The sequence below is a fragment of the Euprymna scolopes genome, chromosome 37 (assembly GCF_053919585.1).
Source record: "Euprymna scolopes isolate OS-2025 chromosome 37, ASM5391958v1, whole genome shotgun sequence".
Lineage (NCBI taxonomy): Eukaryota > Metazoa > Mollusca > Cephalopoda > Sepiida > Sepiolidae > Euprymna > Euprymna scolopes.
In genome coordinates this window covers 48,554,408-48,578,653 of record NC_136518.1, presented here as the reverse complement: position 1 = coordinate 48,578,653, position 24,246 = coordinate 48,554,408, and the positions used below count along the sequence as shown (strand labels likewise).

The 24,246-nt window shown below is 33.5% G+C and overlaps 1 protein-coding gene across 1 annotated transcript in view; it reads left to right on the top strand.

Moving 5' to 3' along the window:
* Nucleotides 1–4,837: 4,837 nt before the first annotated feature.
* LOC145261148 (intraflagellar transport protein 172 homolog) overlaps nt 4,838–24,246 on the top strand; it is a 265,859-nt gene continuing 246,450 nt past the window's right edge. Inside the window, exons 1-4 of the mRNA XM_080119448.1 lie at nt 4,838–4,991; nt 9,014–9,157; nt 13,884–13,996; nt 17,997–18,102. Coding sequence (XP_079975574.1) covers nt 4,953–4,991; nt 9,014–9,157; nt 13,884–13,996; nt 17,997–18,102 — 402 coding nt within the window. The 5' untranslated portion in view covers nt 4,838–4,952. The remainder of the gene's footprint in view (nt 4,992–9,013; nt 9,158–13,883; nt 13,997–17,996; nt 18,103–24,246) is intronic.

Genomic DNA, 24,246 nt, shown 5'->3' with positions numbered 1-24,246 from the left:
TTGAAAAATGTCCTGGGATACACTTAACCCAAATGGTAATCTCTGGAAACAGTATCTGCCAAAAAGGGATTGGAATGTCGTTAGCAGCTGAGATTCCTGATCTAAATGTATGGACCAATAACCAGCTTTGGCATCAAGTTTAGAGAACAGCTTGGCACCTGCAAAGTGGTGTGTTAGCTCCTCCACTGTAGGGGTTGCATGGTGTGCAATGTTAAGGCGTCTTGGGTCTAGACAGATTCTCAGGCTTCCATCTTTCTTGTGTGAATAAGCTAGGCTGGAAACCCAGTCTGTTGGCTCTGTGACTTTTCTAATGATCTTGTTGCTGACCATTTTGTCTAGTTCCTGTTTTATGTTGTCCTTTAGGGCAATTGGGGTTTTTCTTGGTGGGTCAATGTGAGTTTGTACATTTTTGCTCGTTGTTGACTTGACATGTCCAGGCATAGAGCCTATTTTGTTGAATTGATCTGGATAGATCTGTACCAAGTCTTCGATTTTGTTGATTGGTTTGACTATATTTTGTTCTTTCACCATGCAGTGAAGAGTGACTATTTTCAGTATTTCCAGTGATGGTAGTCCTAGAATTGCTGGTCCATTTACATATACTATATATAAGGTGCTTTCGTGCCTATCAGAGGTTTGGTAGTTGCATGGTATACTGATATTGCTATAGCACTTTATCGATTGTAGGCTATTAATTTTTTGTCCTTACTTTGTTTTTTTTAGTTTTGGGAAGCCATCAGTGGTTAATTTCTCAGGAAACATTCTACGGAATGTAGAAATTGGTAATGTATTACCTTGGGCTCCAGTATCGACTTTAATTCATAGTCTGTGAGTCGCGTTTCGATTAGGTAATTTTATATTTATATAAGCGAAGGCTTCATCTCTCTGTGTTTGAGAGGGTGTGTTAATGGTGGAAAAAGTTAAATTTTCGAATTGTTCATTTAGTTCCTGGCTGTTGTTCCTGGATAATATATCAGTTTGGATGAAGTGTTTTTTCTTGGTCTGGTTCATGTTTAATGGTTTTTGTTTCCCACGGTCTCTGTTTTGCGACCTTGACCTTGATCTTCTGTTATATAAACATACTGTTGCCCAGTGGTTATATTTTCCACACGTTTTGCATTTGGAACCAAATGCTGGGCATGCTTCACGTCGACGTTCGTGACTTTTTCCGCAATTAAGGCAGTTGTTTGTCTTTCTATTTTGTTTATATTTTGTAATTGCTTGTATGTCAGTATTGGCGCTATTGTTCTCCTCGTTATTGGTGTTTAACATCTCTCTATGCTGTTTAATATGTGCGTTTGTTGCTTCATACATTTTACCAATTCGGATGGTTTAATCCAGTGTTAGCGTATTATCTTTTTGTAGTGGTTCTTTCTGGAATTCGACAATTGGGGTACTCGCAATAATTAGTTCTATAATTCGCTGTTCTTGTTCAGTGTCGGTTAGTGAGCATTTTAACGTAAGTTGACATCTATTGACGAAGTCGTCTAATGTCTCATTTTGTTTTTGTTTATAAGACATTAGTTTTAGTCTGTTAATCCTAAAGTTTTCTTTAGGTTCTAAATGCTCCAAGAATTTATTAAAAATGGTGTCGGGAGAACGTTTTTCCTCATCTGTTAATTTCCAAGTGTTAAATTTTTTGAGACCTTCGTTGCCGGTCTTTAGCAGTATGTAATTCACTTGTTGGTCGGTTTTTATTTTGTTTATAGCAAAATATAGTTCTAACCTCTGTTTAAAAAGTTTCCACTGGATTTGGCATTTCCCAGTCCATAAACGGAATAATGTCATTATTGGTAGACATTATTATTAACAGCTATGTATTTTTTCGATAAACAGAAAATTCAATATGTCTGCCGGTGTGCGAAAATCCACACGTGTTTACGGGGACATATACGATAACAACAGTTGACAAAAATTCAAAATGTCTGCTATTGTGCAAAAATTCACACGTGTTTATAGCATATACGAGAATGACAGCAAAATTTTATAAAATGCACAGGTGAGTAAATTAATGAAAATTGGTTTACATGCCTTGTTTTGTCTTTTGAAAACGTATTTTTCCTCTCGTGTCTGTTGCCGAATGTTTTTCCTTTCTGGTCTGTTGCCGAATTTTTTTTTTTTTTTTTTTTTTTTCTGTTGTCGGTTGCGACTAGTCAATCCAACTGAGTTTTTTTTTTTTTTTTTTTTTAACTGTTATAAATGTTTAGTATCCCTTTCGCTGCCACCATGTCGTTAGTTTATGTTTGTTGTTATAAGTAATTGATAACCAGGTTGTGGTTTTATTTAATATAGAACTTTATTGACATATTTACATAAGAAGAGAGATCGAATGTACGTGTGTAGAGGTCTACGCCATGTTGTCGAATACGTATGTATTAGGCGGTTGACATCAATATTCATACGCCATGATTTACTTGTTACGCGTATGAAAGTAGTTCTATGATAACACTACAATCTTGAGTGTTATTTTCACAACATTTCGGCTGATGTAACCTCCCATCTTCTTCAAGTGTATTTTGTTGAACTTAGTAGTCTTTTTGTTGATCGCAGGAATTTGCAGAGAATTTCAAACAGAATCCTTTATCTAATCCACAGAGGTAGCATGCTTTCATTACATCAGTCATGGTTGGCACAAATATGTTGGTGGACAACTGAAGACCTGGACAACCACAATTAAGGGTGACATGGTTGTACTATCCGGCCCACAAGTAGTTGGTCTACAGCATTTGGAATCGGGAGTGACTAGCCATTTCCTGCGATCTGGCCCAGACTGTGGTGGTTTCCGATACAATCCGATCAGGACAATAGCCACTATAAGTATAAGTCAGTAAAACATGTTTTCAAAACTATTTGTATATTTTAGATTTTTTTCTCATATGGCCACCCCCATTTTTTGTAGTGTCACCCGGACTTAGGGTTACTATTGAGGTTAATGAAGGGTATCTGTCTTACTTTTTTCTGTTGAAAAAATACGGAGGGAGGAAGGGGGCAAAATTTGAATCTCAGTTTTATTTTTCCATTGGCAGTGTAGAATAACACTTTTCTTCTTTAAAATAATAGTTGTTAAATATTTGCGGTGATAGAATCCCAAAGTGATTCCCACAAACACTAAAATCGCTCATACTCTTTCCTTCACTGCTTCCTCCTCACTTCCTAAAGCTAGCAACTTTTAACATAAAGGTGTTAAATCAAATAATTTTCAAACAATGAAAATATCTTCAAAGCCCCCAAAAGTAACACCTATTCGTGAAAGCAATAAGCCAGTGCCCAATCTGAAACTCCTTCAAAACTGAGGATATACAGCCGAAAATATTCAGACGTCAATAAAGAGCCCCAAGGACAAATTTTCTAAAAGCCCACTTTAAAATGGATACGTCACAAGATGAACATAAGTTTAATTTTTTTTCGCAACGTAACACAAAAGCAACCAACCATTCGTCATTTATGGCACCATCCAATTTCAGTTAAATACTTTCTTGTAAATCACCCAATGGTAAAATTAAAAAATTATATATTAAATTATAGGTAATCTTGCAAAATTTGACCCGGATCCTCGGGATTTTCGGTTCGGTAATCTGGAAGAAAGAGAGAGAGCCTGTTTCCTCCGTTTAACTATAGGTGGCGTTACTGTCTGTCCACCCAGTTATGGAAGTACAAAATGTATATAATACCACCCTTGAAATAAAAATAAATGTTTTTCTTATATTTTAACATGTTTTTTTGTGTGTTTTTTGCAAACATATTTAAGTTTGTTTTTTTTTCAAACATATTTACGTTTTGTTGCTTGTTTATTTTCAAACATTTACGTTTTTTTTCGTTTTTCATATTTATTTTATTTTTTTGTTGTTTGTTTTGGAAACATTTACGTTTCTTTTTTGTTTTTCCAAACACATTTACGTTTTTTTCTTTTTTTTGCAAACATATTTTTTTGTTTGGGTTTGTATTACTGTACACATAGATTCGAAAAAGTCAAAGAACAAATATATAACAAATAAATGTTATCAAAGGCAAGATAAGTTACTTTTCTACCAAACTGGATATATTTTTTTGTGTTTTTATTCAATGTAACATGTTTATTCAGCTCGAAAAACATGCAGTGTTTACCGATGTATTGGAAAATTCAAAATGGCGCCCGACTGTCTCTTTAACACGGTAAGTTTGGCAAAAGATGTTATAAATAATAAACTAGATAAAATACTATTAAAAAACAACCGAATATATGTCAACTTATGTCACGGTAACATATATTGAGCGAATTTCTAACAGTATTTTGTCTAGTTTATTATTTATAATACCTTTTCCCAAACTTACCCTCTCCGAGAGAGAGTCGGCCGCCATTTTGAATTTTCCAATACATCGGTAAACACTGTCAGCTTTTCGAGCTGAATAAACATGTTACATTAAATAAAAACACGAAAAATATGTCCACTTTGGTAGAAAAATACTTTATCTTACCTATGATAGCATTTATTTGTTATATATTTGTTTTTTGACAACTTTTTCGAATCTGTGTACAGTAATACAAACCCATATATATATATATATATATATATATATATATATATATATATATATATATACACACAATGCTTCCCCACGGGACAGAGTTAGACACCAGGGTCGTTTTTTAACGTGGAGAAAAGGTACAAAAATAAAAAAAAATGTCTCAATCGTGACGGACTGCTTCTTCACCGAAAGAGAACAAGAAATGGAAGTGCAGCATCTGAAGAACAGACACCACACCTCGATCTTGACCAAAAGGCCACTATATACGACAAATACTGACTCAACCGGTCACGGTTGGCCGACTACGAAACTAAAAGTTCTAGCTCAGTGTAATCGCCGTTGTTTTGTTGATAAGGCCGCCATGGTAATAAACAACAACTCACCTGTTGTCACGTTGTTTCTATCAATTCGATGAACTTTTGACAACTTTTTTCAAAAGCAAAACAATGTTAATTAAACATTCAAAGAATATTTTAACTCCACAAGTAAGCTATTTTTCACCATTACTCTGTTTTCTTAAAAATAAAAAAAGTTTGGTTTCTTGTTAAAAAAAACAAAAAACGACTTATTATTTTTCAAAATGTACGTGTAAGAGTAAAAATAAAAAAAATAAAACAAAAAACAACTTAAGCTTGAATTTTGGTAAACTATTTTTTTTAATTATTATTTTAAATTGAAAATAAAATTCTATTTCAATTTATTACGGTGCTTCTTCTATAGAATTTGAACCAAACCAAGCTTAAAACTTCGGTTAGAGTTAGTTTAGGGATGAAGGTTATTCGGAATTTTAACCTATTTTTCTAAGGGAGGTAACTATTTTACTTACAATTATAAGAAAAAAATTTGGTGTTTATGTATTTTTGGTACCGCGTTATTCTTAAATTGTTATTTTTTTTTTTTATCAGGTTAAATTTAACTTTCACGATATCTTTTTATTATTATTATTAAATTGATTGGTGGAAGCACAATGTAGTTACAAAACACCGTTTCCTCCCCGTTAAGAATGGCTTTCGAAATAATAGCGTTATTATTGCAGGCAGCAGCGCGGAACGAAAAATGCATAAGTACCAAAAATTGTTTTGTTTTTTGTTTTTTTCTTCAACTACTTCATTTAACGTAAGAAAGTGCCATAACATTAATTACAAAAAAAAAAAAAAAAAAAAAATGCGATGATATTGTACAATTAATATATTCGAGTAATTGTAAGCAAAAAGGATTTTTGAATTATTTTATTAAAATAGTTACTTCCCTTAGAACAATACGTTAAAATTCCGAATAACCACACACACACATACAGTGAAAATATGTTATGTGTGTGTGTGTACGTGTATGTCACATACACACATAACATATTTTCTAAAACTTATAAAACTTTCACTCAAGTTTAGGGTACTTGTATAGTTTAATCAAGACATCAAAAAATGAAAATATCGAAAAAAGGTTGTATCATACGTGTCCGTTTTGAACTGGAGATATCCGAAAAAAAATTTCACTTAATTTGATCGAGGTGTTTTTTTTTTGTTTTTTTTTACAGCGGCAAAACACGTTTTAATGACAGCGCGCTGAAGGCAGACATCTTGGAATTAAAAAAAAAAAAAAAAATTGTTTGGATTTTAGAAACGCCACGGGGAGATAACTCGGTTTAAAGCGCCAACGCTCGCTCCCCATCTTTAATACTTGTTTTTCTTTCTAAAAATTCAACCTTTTGCTCGGTATCATAACAAATTCTTTTTTCGATGTAAAACAAAAACTACTTGATGAAATTAAGTTAATTTTTTCCCCCGGAGAACTTCATTCCATAACGGATACGTACAATATAACCTTTTTTTTTCTTCTTTTTTTCTCGATATTTTCATTTTTTTAATGTCTTGATTAAACTGTACAAGTACCGTCCAACTGTCCCAAAAAGGATTGAGATAAAACTTGCCTCAACCGAGAATGATTTCCCCTTCACTGACCGAGAACAGAAAAAAATGTAGTTTACCTATTTACAATGCCTCCCCCAGGGGACAGAGTTAGACTCCAGAGTCGTTTTTTAATGTGGAGAAAAGGAACAAAAATAAAAATTGTCTCAGTCGTGAAGGATTTCCCCTCTACTGACAGAGAACAAGAAACTGAAGTATCTTCAAGTTTCACCACCCGATATTTACAAAGGTTTTGCACGGAGCTGTCATCTGCAAAATGAAATGAGTTTTTATTTTTAATTGTATTTTCTAAAATAAGCAAACGAATAGAAAATTTGATTCTCCTTACTCTTTCAACTCCCAATTTTTCGTCTGCTAAAATTTTAATCACGTGATTACGGTGTAGCAAGCATCAATAAAATAAACCATTAATTCAAGTGCCGCTTGTTATGGATTTAGCTGAATACGATATTAAAAATCACTTTTTTGGTACTTATGCATTTATGTTAGCGGGCTGGTGGGTGTCTTGTAACTATTCTGTACTTTCACCTAACAATTTAAGATCCAGAAAACTACTTGTCTGACCAAAATTTAAATGTGATATTCGTTTTCAGCATACTCGGAAAATCTATAAAAGTTGTCATTTTACAGGTGAGTGTTATGGTGGAAAGAAAGTAAAAATTGATGCTTTTTAGGAATAGGTATCCAGAATTTTGTACTCTTGACATAAGTAGTTTCGACTATGAACGGAGAAAGCCAATTGGCACAAATACACTTTATATAACTGGAAGTATTTTGTTGTTGTTGTTTTCATTTTCGGATGAGTTATGGTAGGGGAAAAGGAAGACAATCCAACATTTAATTTTTTTTACCAAAATTTATCATAATTCAAAACAAATGCAGTAAAAACAAGGTAGCAAAACAGAAAACAATACTTACAGAAGCATTTAATGAATTAAATTATTTTTTTTTAATTAACTATGATTATGTAATAATAATAATATATCATTCAAATTATTAAAACTCGATAATGCAATAAATTCTATTTTTACTTGTAATTATTTTTCTACTGGATCATTTTTCGTAATTTTTATAATTTATTATAATTTTAACTTGATAGGTAAGTACATAAGGTCATCTTCTGTACAAGCACCAGATTTTCTGCACTAATAGTGGTCTTACAATGAAGAAAGAGGCATGGATAAAAAGTAATAGCAAAGAAGAGCAGACAAATGTAGATGAATGATGTGAAAGTTCGAAATCGTACTTATTGCACCAAAGGTACAAAAGCAAATTACAGGAGAACTGAAGGTGAAGTTTGGTAACATCTCTGGAAGATGGACAGTGAGAAAGGCTGACTCAACAAGAACATCATGTCTGGAGTTTGGATAGCAGGAGTGCTGGATCTTCAGGAATGATGTCTCTGGAATCTGGATAGACAGAAAGTTGGGATTGACAAGTTTTATGTAGATATCCCTAGAATAGTCACGTTGACACACCGTTCCCGTAGGATCACTGGAGTTAAGAGCCCGACCAGTATCAGGTGGTTCACCATTTGGAAATACCAGGTGCTGTATGTAGGAAAACATCGACACCTCCCTGCAAGAATTGCAAAAACCTAATATCATCTCCTATGACTGGGATATACATGTGACTAAGTTGCTGGAAAGAAAGTGGGCTTCCTCCACCATAGCACAAAATCGCTTACACCAGAGAGTACCCCGTATCTTTATAAAATGCTTTTTGCCCATACATCTGGGCTGGTGAAACATACCACTAGTCTTTCACTCTTAAGTCCAAAAAAGAATCTCAGATTTAATGTCCCACACTATCAGCCAAGCTCCAGCCTCTGTCTCATCACCGCAATGTGTCATCCCTGTTTTACAAATACTTTAATAGAAGGTACTCTGATGAACTCATAGCACTTATGCCCTCTCCCGACAAGCAGCTAAATTCCATCCATTCACTGTTGAGGTCCGCAGATTTAAAAAAGCCTACTACTCTAGTAGTTTTTTCCTTCGGATTGCTAGACTTTGTAATTTCCTTTCCTGTTTCCTTAATCTACAGAAGCTTAAATGTAAAGTGAACGGCAGCTCAATTTTGCCATTTTCTTTGTAAATTGATGTCTTGTTATTTCTTCATTTTTCATTTTATCTAAAAGAACTGACTAAGAGTGAAAACTTGGACAAGAGATGAAGAGAGAGAACAGTTCAATAATATAATGATTTATGCTTTGAGGCAATTTTATTTTTTGCTAATTTTTATACAATTGAAAAATTGGTACTTGGGGGGGGGGGCATCGGATTTTTATCTGTTTGTCAACTGTTTCATGAGGTTTGAAAAATTTTTTAAAGATCGTGGCAATCTGGTCTAATGGTTATCGTCTTTGACTCGCTGTCTTTATGTGTTGGTTTCGATCACAGTTTGAGTATTTTTTTTTTACTTACAAGAAGTGAACTGTTTAGAAAAAACAATACTTGCATGCACATGTCTCAGTTTCTTTCTGTCTTTTTTTTTTTTTCAAGAATTTAACATTACGTTTAATACTGGGCAACGCCGGGTACATCTTCTAGCATTTCATAATTTTTATTCTTTCTTTGCAGGATGGAGCTGCTAAGATCTGCGCCATGTCCTGGTCACCAAATAACGCTAAATTAGCGGTGTGCACTTCAGAACGAGTGGTGCTAATTTATGATGAAATGGGAGAAAAAAAAGACAAGTTTTCTTTGAAACCTGCTGATGCTAAGGTAGGACATGTATTATTTATTATATATAGAAATTTACATATTTCAATATTATTCTCCTTCTTTTAATATATAAAGTTATTTTCCATGTTGGACATTTCCATGTTTCATTCTGGCTAGCCATTTCTCCGTTTTGTATCCTTTTGTTAAGGAAGACATTATGTGAGTCATCAAATAAAACATTTGGAAAATTCTGGAGCTGATGACCCTAAAAATTCTGGAGCTGATGACCCTAAAAATTCTGGAGCTGATGACCCTAAAAATTCTGGAGCTGATGACCCTAAAAATTCTGGAGCTGATGACCCTAAAAATTCTGGAGCTGATGACCCTAAAAATTCTGGTCAGTTAGTGCTAGCAGCCACCAGCTAATTAGGTGAAGTCGGGAAGCTGGCAAATTCTCATTCTTTGCCTCCAAGAATTTTACACTCTCTTTCTTTATCACTAAAGATGAAAAGTAATGTATGGTTAGATGACAATTCACCCCCCCCCTCTATATTTGAGGGTGAGATTTCCATTTGGAATGAGGCATCAAAGAAATAAGATGCCTTTCACCAATCACCCGGATGAGAAAATATACCAGTAAACTCTACTTTTCCCTTTTATGGCAATTTAGTGCTTGTATGAGTTCCAATCTATGGTCCCCCCCCCCTCACCAAACATTCATAAGAGATACTTGTTTGGCTGAAAACACTATTAAAAATTTCCCCCACTTTTTATCTGTACCTAAACCTATTCATGAACAAAAATTTCTTTCTGACCAACTCTCCCCTATAAATCTGACTACTATCACAATTGCCCCTTTCTCATGCTGAAGTGGCAGTATCAGTTGTTTGGAATTAATAAAGAAAAATAAATTAAAAAAAAAAAATCTTAATGAAGATTGCTTTAGATTTTGGAATTTTTTAGATAAGGATTGATAATTTTAGTTCTTGTCCAGAATTCCCTTTATGTTATATAGTGCCAATGATACTATGTAATATTTGCTGTTGATATTCTTGCTTTTTCAAGATAATCGATAAGCCCAAACCTTGCTGATTTTTTTTTACTAACATTCACCCCTAACAAGGCATATTGCTGCTTGGGCATAAGGGCTACTGTTTGGGACTATGCCTAGGAAAGATTAATAAGATGTTGGTTTACATTACATTTATACTTCGGCAAATCAGTACAGTCAGGGGAACAAGTAGCAAGAAGAGAATTCTAAAGTTTAGCTGTTAGAGGGAAGAAACTATTAGAGTAGAAAGCTTTCTGAAATTTAAGGACCTCAACAGTGAAGGGGTGAGATTTGTTGCTGAGCAAGTTTGTCGGGATATGTACATCAAGGGGCATGAGTGCAACAAGTTCATCAGAGCACATTTCATTAAAATATTTGTAAAACAGGCACAGAGATGCAATATTGCGGTGATGGGGCAGGGTTTAGAGCTTAGTTGACAAAGTGGGATATATTAGATTGGATTCTTTTTTTCAACCCTATCCAAGTGGAAGAGGCTAGTGGTAGATGCACCAGCCCAGATGTGGCAACAATACTCCATGCATGGGTGAATGATGGCTTTGTAGAAGTACAGGATACTCTCAGGTGTGAGTAGTCTTCTAGCTCACTAGAGGGAATCCACCTTCTTTGCAGCAGCCTTTGCAATGTCCTTAATGTATTTGTTCCAGTTCATATTGCCTGTGAATGTTAAGCTGAGAAGTTTGAAGGAAGAATTCTCAGGTAGGGTATTATTTTTCATGGATATCAGTGGTTGGAAACGCGTGTTGTAATTGTTAAAAGGGAGCATCTTAGTCTTACTAGTATTAAATGTTACCATGCATTTGTGGCCCTATTCCACTATGATCTGGAGGTCATTTTCTAACAACTCTGTCATAGCCTTAGGTTTATGTACATCCATTCTTCCTTCGTGCATGTTATAGAGCGTTGTATCATCAGCAAATATACCCATCTTGAACACAATATTATCTGGAAGGTCATTGATGAATATCGGGAATAATAGTGGTCCAAAGATTGACCCCTGAGGCACTCCCGTATTAATTTTATGCTCCTTGGATGAACGACCATCAATGACCTGGATGGTCCTATTGTCTAAGAAGGATCTAATTATATTTAGTATTCGTCCAGTTATACCATATGATTTAAGTTTCATTAGCAGCACTTTGTCAAAGGTCTTGGATATATCAAGGGCTACAGCTCTGGCTTTATCCACCTTATCCAGTGCATGGTATATGCGTTCAGAGATGACTATTAAAATATCTACAGTAGAACGACATTGCCTAAATCCGTACTGTTTGTTAGAGAAGAGATTTGCTTTTATTAGGTGGTAGACTAGTGCTTGATTAAGTTCTCAAAGATTTTAGCAAAGAAGGGGCGGAGATTGATAGGGTGATAATTGAGAGGGTCAGTCCTTTCACCAGAATTCTTGTAGACACACTGGTACCAAAGAAGCCATCTTCCAGCTATTACTTTTATCTTTATCAGTTTTACATCTTTGATTGTTATCGACAACTTTCACTTGCTGCTGTCCATGCAACTGAGTGCTGATTTGACTCTGGAGTGAAATAGCACATCCATGTTTCATCCATTGTTACATATTGATGCAAAAATTCTTTTTGTTGCATGTGCATAATTACAAACGACGCTGAATTGTTGACGTATCATTGTTTTTAGATCGATTGTGGCACCCAGTTAGAATGCAGCTTTCTCATTCACAAATGTTCACGTGTAACATAGTTCTTACATGTCACCAGTTGGGACCCACATGTTGTATGCAAACAGTCGCAAGGAAACAAAGACAAGGAAAAAAATCTGACTCCCTTTCTTTAGTTGAAATAACAGACATTTATTTACAGGTACTTCCAGAATAACGTCTTGTCTTTTGTTCAAGTCTTCTTGTACTCCAAAGTGTTTAATAAACCTTTGCTGTGACGAACACATAGCATTCTTTGTCCAGCCATGTTTAGGACACGTCTCTTCCCTGTCACTTTTGGGCTACATGTGTAACACATGTATCTCTGTTTTTTTTTCGGCCATTTTTTTAAAAAAATCTTTTTCTTTCCTTCTTCCTTGCTGAGCTGTCACTTCGCACATGGCTGTTATTTGCATACAGCTGCTGCTATCAAACGCGTCTACACTTTGTTACACATGCAAAATGGTGAATGCACTGCCTTTTGATATCTTTGACTTCTGCTCTCTTGCACAACCTTAATTTATGATCAGCCAAAAAACGAGTTAGTGAACTTTTTATGTATATTTTCAGGGAAAACTGCTGAATTTCGATAACCTGAGCATTTAGCATCACTTTTATCTGTATAATTAAAGTTAAAAATAGCATACCACCTCTTAATTATTGCTTCTGATGGAGCAAGCTCTGAATAATACTCAAGTTATTTATTTCCTTGAAGAGTATTTTTTCTCATCAGAAAGCAATGCTTTATCAATATAAAAAATTCAAATGTTTCTATTGTTTTGGAAAGTAGCTTCGCTGTAATTTGTACACTAATAATCTAATGGGGCTCAGTTTGAAGGTTAATAGTTTATAAAAAATTATGTTTTTTTATTAGTGGCACTATCTTATGTTAGGTCTGGTACTTATTGACTAATGTATATTAGATTTCCCAGTTTAAAAGTTGCATCTGGAGAAGGTTGGGAGTTACATTGCTAAAAATTTTAAGAATAACATAAAAAATGAGGATAGTTGTCTGAATGACACAAACTAAAGCTTTGTTTCAAGATATACAGCTATTTATTAACCCTGTTATCATCTTCCAGGATGTGAACCAGAGGTTGGATTTTACTATATATAAACCTTGTGTAGGTTTAAGCTATTATGCTGACAGAATTGCGTTCCCTAGAAATAGAGTAGAAAGTATCAATCAAGTTGTTTCCGTGACAGTGCCAACATGTATAAATTTAAATGTAATGTAAACAAACATTATTCTGACAACTCTCCGCCTAGGTTGCCCCCTCCCTTATAAATCTGACCACTATCACAATTACCCCTTTTTTATGCTTGAGTGACAGTATCGGTTGTTTGGAGTTAATAAAAAATAGAATTTTTTTTAATCTTAAGAATGATGATTGTTTCACATTTTGGAATTTTTTAGATAATTGATAATTTTAGTCTAGAATTCTCTCTATATTAAAAACAAAAATAAAGAAAACTGTATGATGTATGTACCCATGATGAAATGAAAATATCTTATTCCAAAAATCATGTAAATAGATCAAGTAGTTTTATTTTTAAAAAAATCAAATTTTATGAGTAATTGAAGAGAGACTATCTTACTATCTTGTCCGTCATTTTAACAACAAAGTCAAGAAACAAAGGGAGATAACTCAACAATAATTCAAGATTGGAGATTTATTTTGTAATGCCTATGAATTCTCATTAGTCATTCAAAAATGATTTCCTTTATAATAATAAAACTGCTTGATCAATTTACATTATTTTTGGAACATATTTTTTGTTTCATCCAGGGTACACATATCATACAGATTTTTCTTTATTTTTGTTAATATGGGGGGTATTTTGAATAAAAACACAAATTTTTATTTGTATCCCTTTATAACAAGAAATATTCTTTAAGAGTAAAAGTATGAAAACATTTGCTATTGTTTGGTCATTAAATCAACCAAATAGAATTGTTTAAAGTTGGAATTTACTTTTTTAAAAATTTCTTGAAAAAATTGCGTCTATACATGAACTCACAAAGACAATTTTTTTTTTTTTTTCAGTTTGGCAAGACAAGTTATGCTGTCAAAGCAATTGCTTTCTCCCCTGATTCTACAAAAATCGCTGTTGGACAAACAGATAAAATCATCTATGTTTATAAAATTGGACTTGACTGGTAAGTTGTTGGCATTTAAAAAAAAAAATCATCCAGTTTATTAATGAAGCAGAGATGGTTGTATAAAATTGAAATCTCATCCTTAGGTTCAACTATACTGAAGAGATAATGTTTTTACGTATAGTACTATTTGGACTTTCTACATTCTTCATACATTTTTTACTATTAGTTGGACTTATTATTAATAGTATTTGTAGTATTCTTATTATTCTATTATTTCTATCATTATTTTACTATTCTCAATATCACTGTTATAGTTATTCTAATGATTATTATTTGTCTTAATGTTATTATTCTTTCATTTATTACCATTCTGTTTCATATGTTATTTCACTTCTTATTTAATAGTAGTACTATTTTATTGTTATGGTTAGTTCTATTAATATCGTGAGTATTGTTATCAATAGTATCACCATTATTTTTACTATATTTTCCTCAGTATTACTATTATCGTGAACATCATTTGTAATAATAGTCGTAGTATTACATTTTTGTCATTTAATCTAATTTCTCTGGTAACAGCAGAACACAGGTAGGCTAGTATATATATATATATATATATATATATATATATATATATATATAATGTGTATATATAAGATAAAATAAGAATTACAGTTAAGTTTACCAAAATGATCCAAGATGGCAAAACTAAAGTAAATTATAAATATTAAAGAATTAATATTTATAAAGTAATCTCAACCAGATGTAACAGCTCGATAAAACCAAATAGGAGATAGAGCTTATAATAAGAACAAGTAGTTAATAAAACATGTTAAAAAACACTTTGAAAAAGAGTTAAAAACATATTTAATTTTAAAAAGGAAACACTAAATAAATGGATAGTCCTTAATCCGCAGAGTTTCGAAGAAATACTTTCCTTCTCATCAGAGGGTAGGATTTAGCAAAATGCAGGATCGGATTTTGCTTGCAAAAGTATTAAATGAAACTACAAGTAAGTCATAGATCTTACTTGATAACAAAAAGTGAAGCAGAGGGAATAGGGTGAATAAAAAAGTGATTTCACATGAATGGATAGTCTGGTGAAGGGTAAAATTTCCAATGATGGTAAAATCCAAAGATGCAGAATCCAAGAAAGTTAGTTAAATTTCCATTTGCACAAGTAAAATCCAAGGGAACCACGTAATTGGAAGATGATCCAAAGTAATCCAAAAGACAGAAACCCGTGAAATAATTCACAAATAGATACAAGGAAATGGGAAAGAATTCCAATATATTATTAAAATAAAGATAAAATGTGGGTAAAAAAGAAATGGAACAAATATACAGCTTGACTGTCGAGGCAAGATTGAATTAAGGAAAATCTATAAAAACTATATATTAATATATATATATTTATTCATTTATTCAATAAGGGTATACATCAATTATTTTATATATAGAGAGAGAGAGTAATAGACGAGAGGCCTAAAAGAGTTTCAATTAATGTATGAATGCTTTAAAAGTGCTGTGCCTAAATTACTGCAGATATATGATATAGATATATCTATAAAAGTGAGAATGTGTGTATGTGTGTGAGGACACTTCTCAACTTCGTACTTGACACTGTCTTTTGGTCTTGGTTTTGATCTCAGCTGAGTAGGTTTTTTTATTTTCACATGCAAGAAGTGGACTGTAGAAAAAACAATACTGACATGTACATGTTTATGTATGAATTAAAATATGATATTTATGTGTATTTTACCACTGGGCGATGCCGAGCAGCCTATTAATTTGTATGTATGTATGTTCTGTTCATTTGGATCTTTCGTCTGATTCTATGTATATTGGTTGTAAATAATGTGTGAAGTTCGTCATCGTTGTCTGCCTTCGAGACATGAGTTTTTGTGTACAAACATTTTATTTTAAAAAAAATTTTAAAAGCCGTTTGAAACGCTGTTCTATTCATTTGGATTTTTCGTTTTATTCTATGTATATTTAGTTATTTTGGATTTTTTTTTTTTTTTTTTTTTTGCCAAACTCATTGAATTGTACCCATCACCTTCATTGCAGTTTAACTTGTTGCTGGCTATCTTGCTCTTACTTGTTGTTGGACCTCAACATTTTGAACTGAGAGAGAGATTTAGCTGTTGTACAAAGCTAAATCTCTGTAACATCATCTTTGTATAGATACTCCCTCAGGTATTTGTCTATAAAATAGTCCTATAGCAATGGAAAAGTTGTGATGCGTGTAGGCTTGAAATGCTGGAAGCATGTAATAATTGATCTGCCATCATTATATGTATCTGTGTGTGTGTGTGTGTGTGTGTGTGTATGTATGTATATGTGTATGTATGTTTATATATGTACTTGTTTATGTATATATGTTTTTGTATGTATATATGTATATATATATGTTTGTTTGTGTATGTATGTATATATATATATATGTGTGTGTGTATCTATGCATATGTGTATGTTTGTGTATAAATGCATAGATATATGTGTATATGTATTTAAATGTATGTATGCATATATGTATGTATATGTGTGTTTGTATTTGTATATATGCATATGTATTTGAGTATGCATGTGTATATGTATTGTGTATGTATGCATATATGCGTGTGTATGCATGTACGTATATATATATATATATATATATATATATATATATATATATATATATATAATGTGTGTATATATAGCAATGACCGTCTTCAGTGTCATGTCTGCTTGAGTGTGTGAATTCGCCGATACCACTAAAAAAAATAAATAAATAAAAAATAAAGTCATGTTAGGGCTCATGGACTTTAAGTGTCTGGGGGAGTGGCACTCGTCTGACAAGACGTTGCAATCATCATCATCAATATATATATATATATATATATATATATATATATATATAAATAAAGCTGAACGTCTGTGTGTGTGTGTCTGGTCACGAATAGACTTCTATATGGTTGACCATTTTAAAAAAACTGATCACATATAATGATAGAAGATGTATTGAGGATCAGGAATGGGTATGTTTGATCTGGCAGAAAGGTGGTTCATAAAAATTGTGGGGTCTGCGTTCACGCCTGGCCCCCAAAGTATGGAAATAAAAAATGAAAAAAAAAAACGTTTACAAGAGTTTTTGATATAGATGTACATAAGAATACTTTTATAAGTATGTTTTAACTTAAATAGGGATGGTATAATAAAATTGTAGAGTCTGCGTTCACGCCTGGCCTCCATAGAACGGAAATAGGCACAAACTTTAATAAAGACTTTTCATATCTATCTGCGTAAGTATACTTTGATAATTATGTTTCCGTTTGAAGAAATATGGTATAATAAAATTATGGGGTGTTTGTTCGCGCCTGACCTCCATAGAATGGAAATATGTCACAAAGTTTAACAAGGTTTTTTAATATAGATCCACAGAATATTGTGATAAGTGTTTTAGTGTGAACAGGTATGGTATAATAAATTATGGGGTTTATCTATTTTATTTTTACTTTCATCATATTTTGCTCTGGTTTTGATACCCCCAAATTCGAAGCTATCTCTTTACAACCCTTCGTTTTCATAGCCTATCATACTTTCATAAATCAGAGTCCATTTTCTGTAGGCTGTTTTTGAACCCAGTCAATGACGGGTACTTTTACTAGTATATATATATATATATATATATATATATATATATATATATATAATGAACATTGTAAGGAGTTAATGTAGATAAGCAATGTTTAGACATTTCCAAATGAATCTTTATCAGAAAATCAGATTTTTCCTTACAAAATTTTGATTTATTTATTAAAGTTTTACACATGTATTGAGCACTTTTCAAAAAAAAATGTTTTGTAGAGAGAGAAATTGTATGCTGAGAAATGAACCATTGAAAAGATGTAACAATTGGGTATTTTTTATTCTTTTAAGTAATATTCATAAAAGTCTTTCTTCAGAATATTTGCTTGGAAAAAAAATGTTATGAATGTCCGATAGGAACATCTGTTTTATTTTACATGAATGGAAATTGAATCTGATATCTAATATTTTTCCAATCAAACAGGGGAAACAAAAAAGTCATCTGCAACAAATTTATCCTTCAAAGTGCCGTGACTTGCATGGTGTGGCCTTTAAATCAACCGCTTATTTTTGGACAGGCTGATGGCAAGGTGAGTAAATTGATTTCTTCCTTCTCCAAAGGTCAATTCATATTTTCCCCCATCTCCATCTCCTCACCATGGGAAGATGCCACACAAGGTCAGAGGAGATTGAAAAAATAGCGGATAAGAGGCATGTGCACTCTAACTTGCAAAAAAATTCTTCAGCCGCCCTATCACCATTCTTTTGGTAGGGCATCTCAAACAATTAACAAGAAACTAACCCATTCTCAAAGAGAGAAGATTACTAACATCTATATATGTAAAGCATAATGTGTGTGTGTGTGTGTGTGTGTGTGTCTCGCAAAAACTTTCGACAGAAGTGACGAATTTTCACAAGATTGGTATCATTTTGAAGTTCAACATCTTGGACGACAAATATCGAAAAATTGGTCAAAAGCATCAATTCCTTCACTCTAAACTGGCCAGTTTTGTATAGGGAGGGGGTAGCAAAAAATCGTTCCTTCATGACAAGATAGCTTCTACACATGCACAAATGACGTCAGAACTTGAATTAGTTTAAATATTAAAAATACTGACCCAATTTCGTCAATGTCCTCTTAGCTCAGTTGATTAAAGTGTGGCATCATTATCTATAGGTTGTAAGTTCGAATCCTGATGTGAGATGTCTTTTTTTTTTTTTTTTTCAATTTTTAAAGTTTTAATATTGACAGTTATTTATGCCATTTTTTGCATTCGCAGTTTTTTTGTTTTTATTTTTAAGAGTTTTTTTAAAAAAGTTTTAACATCATTCGTTTTGCATCACGTTCGTTTTTTTTTTTTTTTCATCACATTTACGTTTTCTTTTTTTTTGTTTTTATTTTACCGATTTTAAGAAATTTTAACATTGTTCGTTTGCATCACGTTCTTTTTTTGGGGTTTTTTTCCCCCGATTTTTTTTTTAAGAAGTTTTAACATTGTTTTTTTTTTTTTCATAATATTTAAACAGGGTTATTACCTCACTTCTTCTTTTGTTTTGATTTACCCCCCCCTCAACACACACACACCTCTAAACACCCAGGCAACGCCGGGTACCCCACTAGTTATAGATAAAGAAGACTGTTAAAAATGGACTAAATGTGGAATGGAGAGACAGACGAATAAATATAATATAGAAGTCTTTTTAACCTGTTATATACCGTTGATTTAGAATGTGAGCTTTGTCAAATTGATAGTTAAATATGGTTTAATTTGTGCTCATTTTTGCATTAAGTACTAATTAATACTATTTATCCCTAACTATTCATCATGGAGATACCATAATACTTTATCCACGATAACTTATCATAACAAAAGTTCTGTGCACAATTTCGATGAGATAGGCGGTCCTGGATATGACCTTAAACTATATCCAGTAATGAGGCCCCAGCTTGCAGGCTTTGGGAAGTGTAGCATCACCCTTTAATTGCCATTGCTTCCAGGTCCACTCTGACTCGGAGTGGTAGTACCTGGGTTGAATAGAAACCGATTTGAAAAAAAAAAATATTCTATTAAAAAATTGTTCTTAAAAATCACTGTATTCGGCATTAAATAACCTGAAAAGGGTTGATATGCCGTAAAACAAAGATAACCAAACAACTAATCGATGAGATAGACACAGTAATTTCCAAGAACTCTTTTAGATTAAATATGATATCACGGTGATTAATTTCTATTAACTTACCTGTGTATTGAACAAATGCCATAATACTCGATTTGCTGCCATCTATCATAACAAATGTCTATGCAAAATTTCAGCCAGATCGCTCTAGTAGTTTCTGGGAAAAATTACAACAGGTAGACCGACAGACAGACAAATAGAAATATAATATAGAAGTTCAAAAGAGGAATGAAAGGACATTTCTAACAATATTTGGATATAGGTGTGTGAAGATAGATTAAGTAGAAAGAGAACCTGACGCTAACCTATCAAGCAGGGACTGACTGGCTGATAAAGTAAATTAAAAAAAAAAAAATTAATTTCCAAAAAGGAAACCCTGTGAGGATGTAAGATATATTGTTTCATCCCTTGCCTCCAAAAACCTATATTTAAAGCTTTTTTTTCCAGCTCTTTTGATTCCTTAGAATTTAATAAAAAGAGATGCATCAGGTAAGTTCTATTGCAGATGTGTCTCAAACACCATGTTATATGGCGGTGGATTCTTGGCTCTTGTCTAGTGCTCTCACCAACAAATCAATTTGATAAATCTGCATTGTGGTGTTTGACCGAACCCAGCACAATGAGGTTGGAGTATTTGCTGAAAACACATTTTCTCAGGATAGAGGTTGTCCTAAGGACAAATTGGTTACACTCTACACTAGTAGAATCCTCAGGATGGTTATCTATATATATATATCTATAAATATAAAAGCGAAAATGTATGTATGTTTGCATGTGTGTTCGCTTTTTCTGTGTGTCTACAAAAGGCTTTTTTCAGAGAAGCGTTCGGTCGGTTCACAACTTTTTAAAACTTTTTATATCACATATAAATCGTAATATCTCACAGTTAACAACGAAGCTCGCCTGTCTATTTAATTTGCTCGATTTCGGGAAGATAAATATTCAACATTTGTCGCTCGCCGCATGTGGGTTAGTCTTTTTCCTATAACATCTTGGGGGGAAAAAAAAAAAGCGTTCAGCAGTAAATCAAATACTATCCCACAGTCAAACTTGACCTCATTAACTCATTAAAACGGGCACCTGCCAAATCCAAGTAATTAAATAAATTCAAACGTGTTTCCGTTAGCATATCGCGCTGGGGCAATAGTTAACGTCGCACGTTTTTTTTTTTTTTTTTTTTTTTTTCACACTTTAATTTACAACTTTGCCTCAACGGTTCGGGTTCGGGTTCGATCCTCATACTTACTTTTTTTTTTTTTTCACCCCCCCCCCACACCTCCAAACACCCGGGCAATGCCGGGTACCCCTCGCTAGTATATATATAAAAGACAAAATGGCCGCACACGTTTTTGTATGTCCAGCAAAGGCTTTTTTCGCCAGGCTTCTCATTGGGGGGTGGGGGGGTACTATTTCTTAGAACTTTTTCTATACTCCCTGGATCATAATATCTATGATTTAGGGACGTCGTGTCTACATTTATTTTAATAAGATTCATGCTATTCCTTCCTCTCGCGTGTCTGTGTTTTTCGTATAAAAGCGACACTAAATTGAAAGCAAAGTCAGCTTCTCGGCCTTTCGTGCCGGGACGTCCAGAAAGCAGTCAGCTTTGATCAATCTGGGGAAACCTCTCCTATCAGACAATTGCTATCCATTTGGACACACCCCTTTTTGTGGGGAGCTGATTTTCCCCTACATCGTGGGGAAACAAACAAATGAAACGGTGGAAAGCCGAACTGGCTTCCAGCCAACATTCGTTTCTGCAAGTCAACTTTTTGATTGACATCGCTAAATTTGAACGCTTTCCGCTTCCTATAGCTCTGTAGCGTAGCAGTAAAAGTTTGTTTTCTTTCACTTTCTTTTCCGCTTTCACATCATTGGTTTGTCACGGGTTCGAACCTGCCTGCCTACTAACACATTTTTTTTTGTGCTCAACATACACCTCCAAACACCTAGATAATGCCGGGTACCCCTGCTAGTAAGGAATAAATATAGCATTTGTTTAAAGTTTTAATGTTTTTTTCCTTTCTTGGGGGTGGGTGATATGGTACACTTTTGGTGGCATATCCATAAATGATAAAGTTTACAAATGAAAAAAAAGAATTAATGTGCTCATGTTACTCATCTGGTTGACTTTTGCTTCTCTTCCATAATTCATAATAATAAGTTCAATAATTTACAGAAGTGGTTGAACTGGCTTCCTCTAAAGGAGGAAGTATAAAATTCAAAAGCAGTCTCCAGTCGTATGTATAGTTTAGGACTTTACCAAGCATATAGATAATTTTGACATATTGGAGCATTCACCTTCCTGGATAAATCTTTGCAGAAACATAGATGTCTTTGATCACAAGAATGCTGGCAAACGAAGGAAAACTTGGGAGCAATTGATTAGATATGACTATAAAATGGAATTTTGGAGACAGTTGACTCACTGAACCATTAGGACTGGATAAATAACAAAAAACGTTTGACCCCTGGAAAAGGGAAAAGTGATCTTAAATGAATAGAAGTTTAAACTTTTGTGTAGATTCCTGTGTTCAGCAAGATGCATACGAAGGAGGTCAGAGGTTTCATCATCCAAAATGTGAAGATAGCATAATAAATTCAAATATGTTTAAGGAGAGAAAGTAAAGATAATCTAAAATTAAGAATTTGAGCAACCTTTTGTTTTTAGATATAAATTAATCATCGTATTATTTGGATTCATCGGACTACTGTTCTCATCTTGAGTGTGAATTTCACAATGATTCAGTCAATGTAACCTCCAACTTTTTTCAGGTGTATCGTCTCGATCTTGGGAATGTTTCTGTTGAACTCAGGAATTTGGACAGAATTTCAAACAGAACCCTTTATTTACTTCACGGGGGGTAGAATGCTCTTGTTCTATCAGCCATGACTGGATAGAGGTCATCAGTAATTCACAATCGTATTTTTCAGTTGACAAGATATACCTGAAGAAGGTTAGCGGTTATATCAACTGAAACGTTGTGAAAATCACACTCAAGATGAGAACAGTAGTCCGATAAATCCAAATAATACAAATAACCAATCCTCATCTCAAAAATTCAGAAACGTAAAATAAATTTATTACTTTTTAATCAGAAATACAATAATGTAAAGTCCCGTGGAGAAAATGTTGCATCCCTCTGCCTGTTTTACAAGTATTTTAATGGTAGGTGCTCTGATGAACTACAATCCCTTGTCACTCCTCGATGTAAATACTCCTGACAAACCTGACAAGCAGCAAAATCCCACCCCTACACAGTAGAAATCCCTAGATGTAAGAAAGCCTTCTACTCTAATAGTTTCTTCCCTAGAACTGCTAGATTTTGAAATTCCCTTCCGGGTTCCTGCTTCCCGGACTGTGCTGACATGCAGAAGTTCAAGTGTAATGTAAATAGATATCTTGCTGCTCAACTCCCTAGATAGTATCCCTGAAAATTATGTCCAGTATAGTAGCCCCCTACATCAAAATCACTGTGCCTTGTTTGGGGTGAAAATTAAATTAAAAATTATTATTAATTAAAACAAACTTTTTTTACTATTCTCAAAAAATAATTTGATTACAAAATTAAATGGTCCAAAATGCATTTCCATGTCTTTTATAAACAAATTAGTCATTTTTATCTGTTAATCCTGGGTAATGCCCAGTAGATACAACTAGTTACTAATAAAAACAATATTATGTTTTCTGACAAAATTTAAAATAAACTTAAAATAATGAAGCCTTCAGAGCACTGCTGAAAACCACCGATATCATCCCCTCCACCCACTTTGGCTCCACCCATTTCGGGGTCTGGGGGGGGGGTTAGAGTTGCATAGCATCAGTAATGTAACAGTAGATGTTGCAGACTGTTCGTCTGATGAACTGTATTGTAATTCCACAAAAACAGGATTCATAAATCTCTCGTCTGATTAAGATTGGCTTGTTGAAACCATAAAAATTGTTTTTCCTATTTTCGACAACAGAAGAGAGACTGTGTTTGCTGAAGCAACTATTTGACTCCGGACGTTCGTTAAGATTTACTGGCTGAGCATTGACGTATGCACGTCTATTTGCGTCTTTCTAATTTGTACTGCTCAAGTGAATTCTAAAGTCAGAGCTGATCACTTTTCACTGTGCTTGCCAACATTGCAAATGACTGCTGGAAATCTTGTTTCATTTAAAAAGGCACGATGACAGCCTCACTCCACATTACAATATTTGATATTTATCACTGACATCGGCTTTCCTCAGCCAACTGCACCTGCCATCTCGCATCTTAAATATTTCTTTTCAAAATTTATTTTTAGTATTTCTTATTACCTCCATGACTACAGAGAAAATAGGAATAAATATTCTTAAAATGCATCCATTTTAGTCTGTACTTTGTGAAATAAAAGTGCTATTTCAAAATGTGGTAGACTAACAGATAGTTTGACAGATAAGCAAAACCTGTTATGGAAGTGCTTATACACATAAAAATAAAACCTATCAATACCAATGGAAATTCAATTTTAAACATAAGCATGACAGACCAGCATAAATGTTATTTCCAAATGTAAGCTTCACAGACCAG